The 3,943-nt window shown below is 42.3% G+C and overlaps 1 protein-coding gene across 1 annotated transcript; it reads left to right on the top strand.

Annotated features, from left to right (window-relative positions):
• Positions 1 to 457: 457 nt before the first annotated feature.
• LOC140858180 (NAC domain-containing protein 67-like) lies at positions 458 to 3,598 on the top strand. Its single transcript, XM_073258145.1, has 3 exons — positions 458 to 1,933; positions 2,052 to 2,359; positions 2,466 to 3,598. Exons 1-3 carry the CDS (start codon positions 1,777 to 1,779, stop codon positions 3,222 to 3,224), a joined length of 1,224 nt encoding a protein of 407 aa, XP_073114246.1. The 5' UTR covers positions 458 to 1,776; the 3' UTR covers positions 3,225 to 3,598.
• Positions 3,599 to 3,943: the final 345 nt, after the last annotated feature.

The raw sequence follows: 3,943 nt of genomic DNA, 5'->3' as shown, positions 1-3,943 counted from the left end.
TTCTTCGTTGAACTGCCAGCACACAATCAACTACATAAGATGGCTAAATGCAAGAAACAAGATTTGTACAATGGAAACAAAGGGTTTAAGTAGAGTTTTAGAGGAGTTTCGGCATAGTTTAATTGGAGGAGCAATAGCAGTAGCTTGAGACAACAGCCAATTGTCTCACATCCCTACATGCTTTTCCTCATCGAAATGATCTATCATTCCGAACTTTCTTTGACATACCCTATAGTTACTAAGCAAAGTTTGTCATGCATTTGAATGCTTCTTGTGATTGTTGCTTTGAAGAAGTCTTCATTACCTGTTTGCTATTCTAAAGAAGTTTCAATTGTTTTTGTTCCATTAAAAAAAAAAAACTTCTACTTATGCTTTTGTTATTACTAGCATCTAGGCATGTCCAATGGACATTTAGCAAATGAAAGTAATAATGGTCATTATTAGAAAATAACTTAGTCATATGGTTGAAATTTTTGAAATAAATATGTAAGTAGTAAAAGTATAAATTCAAAGAAACAAAACTAAATATAAAAATAGAACTAAAGAATATATGTTGGAATAAACTTAAGAATTTGTAAAATAGAATACAGAGATTTAATAAGAAAAATACCTCATAGAATAATTTAAACAAATGAATAAAAACATGATGGATTGTTTAGCGTTAAACAGATTTGTGATAGACCTAGTGGAATCCATTTTGCTGGTTTGAAAATTATATCAACTGTTGGAGAGATCAGGATTAACCATCAGTATGATTTTCGTGCTTGTGATTGCCGGCAACTTAAAAGGTTTCACAGGGGTCTAGGTTGGCATGGCTCTGGCTTCAGGCTGGTGATGAGGATTGCAGATTCCTGGGATCTTTATATGACCTTTTAAGGCTTAACAACCACCTGCAACATGGGAAAGAGAAGCTACCAGACCACTTCATATTCAAAAAGAAAGGAAGAAGTAAAAAATAAAAATCCTACGGAGGGGGTGGTTTAGGTTCTCTGCCGGTGGAAACACCAGTTTTTGCTGCACCCACATGTGGGCTTTGAATACAGAGGAGATATTAGCAGGGGAAAAAGGTAAATTTGTAGGTATAAAGTAACCCAATGAAAGTGCCACGAGCAGCCGTCTGCAAAATTTTCAAGTGGCTCATATAATCCTCAAAAAAATAAATAAAACCAGCATTGGTTTACTTAAAAGAAATCAAAGGAAGCACTCTTTACCTCTATGGGAGTGAGGCCAAAGGGTTCAGCAAGGACCTGATTGATGAAAACTCCCTGCCAAAATTTAATACCAAGTAATCCAGCCAATGTCAAAACCCATTCAAATCTGCAGCCCGTCGACAGAATATGATGTCACTAACGTGGCCCATGATGCGTCGTTCTCCAATACATGAGTCTTTGCTGCTGTAAGGAACATCACTCTGCTTGTTCTGGTCCAAAGTCCGGTCCAGGACAACAGAACCCTTCCACAGAACAATTGTTCTGATCCAACCCAATTTCAAAATATGAAATCGGCAGCTGTCCAGTCTCGGGTCGCCGGTTTTTAACAGAGACCGGAACCATCGGTTTCAGAAACCAAATCGGACTCGGAAGACCGTTATATTTAAGAAGCAGGCGCGTATATTCTAATATCAAGAAACGGTGTCGTTGTTCCTGATCTCCGACGCAGTCTCTCTCTCTTTCTCTCTCTCCCCCCTTCTTGATCGTCTTCTGGTCGTCTTCTTCTCCTTGAGACCCTGCTCTTTGTTTGCTCTGCTCGCTACTAAGCTGAAGCCAGCCAGCAAACATGGTGGTCTCACAGCCGGCATCTGGTTATGTCTTCTATCCAACGGATGAGGAGATCTTGGATACCTTCCTCAAGAAGAAGCTCCAACATCAACCACTCCCGTCGGACAGGATCAAAGAAGCCGACGTCTATGGAACCCACCCAACCAACCTTACTGGTACGTAGAGATTAATAAAGATTAACACCCATGATCCCTTCTTTCTCGTCTTATCTATCTTATTTGGTGCCATTAAGGTTTCTAACTCGTCAGGCTTTTCTTGGGTTCCTTTCTTCAGCTCAATTTGAGAAGAGCAATAGATTGTCTCAATGGTTCTTCTTCACGTGGACCACTCGAAAGCATCCCGATGCAACAAACAGCACCAGGGCTTCTCGGGTAGCAGGCCAAGGTCGATGGAAATCCACCCAATCCGTGAAACTGGTTCGCGATGGCAAGGGCCAGGTCGTTGGCTCCAAGCAAAACTTCTGCTACATGGAACACACCACTGCAGGCAAGGAGGAGAAAACCATGTGGCTCATGGAGGAGTATTCAATCCAGAGCCTTAGAACCAGAGGTGGTGTAGCGGTGTCCAAGGACCAAAAGAAGGTACCTCTTATGCTTCCAGAAATGTCACATCTCTTGCTATTGTTCTTATTGTGATATCTTTTGTTACTATATTCACTCTATGTCTCTCTTCCTCTATGCATAGTAGCTGGACGATTGGGTGGTCTGCAAGATCTACTTGAGGCCCAAAGCTCGCAAAGAACCTTCCAGCATGAAAGTCGCTGCAAGGGAGACGAGAAATTTAGAGTGGCCAAAAACAGGGAATCAACCTTTTGTAACCCAAGTGCAAGAGAGCTTGAATTGTCAGCTGGCTGACGATACCCTCCCGCCTCTCATCGATGCATCCAATCAAGAGATGGTGTCTTTCCAAGCCCCTTATGGTGTACTTCAGCATCCAGCTCCTCAGAATATGGATGGCAATTTTGGATCACTGCACCACGAACAACCAGCCAATGCACCCAATGAAGGCCTTGATTATGCTCTTCAACATGATGTGGCGAGCCTTCATGAGATTTATCATCCATTCTACCATGAACAACCGGCCAGTGCACCCAATGAAGGCCTTGATTATGCTCTTCAACATGATGTGGCGAGCCTTCCTGGGATTCGCCATCCATTCTACCATGAACAACCAGCCAGTGCACCCAATGGAGGCCTTGATTATGCTCTTCAACATGATGTGGCGAGCCTTCCTGGGATTCGCCATCCATTCTACCATGAACAACCAGCCGGTGCACCCAATGAAGGCCTTGACTATGCTCCTCAACATGATGTGGCGAGCCTTCCTGATCTGTTTTGCCACGAACAACCAGCTAGTGCATCCACTGAAGGCCTTGATTATGCTCCTCAGCATGATATAATGAGCCTTCCTGAGATTCTTCATCCATTCGATCAAGAAAGGCCTTGATTTTGTGCCCGTTGGCATTGAGCAACTTGATTTGGCCAGCCTTCCTGAGATTCTTCCTCCACCAGACATCTCCTTTCCATCCGTTGATGAGATCCTCAAGCTATTCGATGATGCACCTGATGAAGCCCCCAGCGAGCATTGAAGAGCATGATATGACAGGTCCTTCTCCTTCTTGGTTGCTTGATTACAAGTTGCAAGCAGCACTGCCTCCTTCACAGGCTGGTTCTTAGGTTTTGTAATGTATTTATGATCTTCATGAGCATTATTGGAAATGAAATACATTTGTTGGTTTTGTACCCACCTTGCCTATAATCCTAATATGTATAAGCCACCACATCAGGATGTTCTTTTTTGGAGTTTCTTTTTTTTCTGATATGGAGGTAGATAGCCACTCAGAAATTTTATTATGAATAGGAGTAAAAGAATATACCATCAGAGTTTAGCTCCACTGAGGAAGCTTATTTTCATCGCTAATTACCAAGCCCCAGAAACCATAAACCAACCAAAAGGAGAAAGATGCAATGCTCTGCTTTGAGAATAAATAGAGGTAGAGCAACTGCTGTCTGAAACTTTGATTGACAAACACATCGTTTTGAAGGCTGCTGAAATTTGGTGAACACTGGAACCTGCAGGCTGAAAGATGCTATTCCAAAGCTATTACGGAACCTGAGACTGAATGAATTAGCAAGGATCTTCATCTAGACAATACCAAAAACTTT

Source organism: Elaeis guineensis, chromosome 5, assembly GCF_000442705.2.
Source record: "Elaeis guineensis isolate ETL-2024a chromosome 5, EG11, whole genome shotgun sequence".
NCBI lineage: Eukaryota > Viridiplantae > Streptophyta > Magnoliopsida > Arecales > Arecaceae > Elaeis > Elaeis guineensis.
The sequence above is the reverse complement of the archived record's forward strand: the minus strand, read 5'-3'. Positions and strand labels throughout refer to the sequence as shown.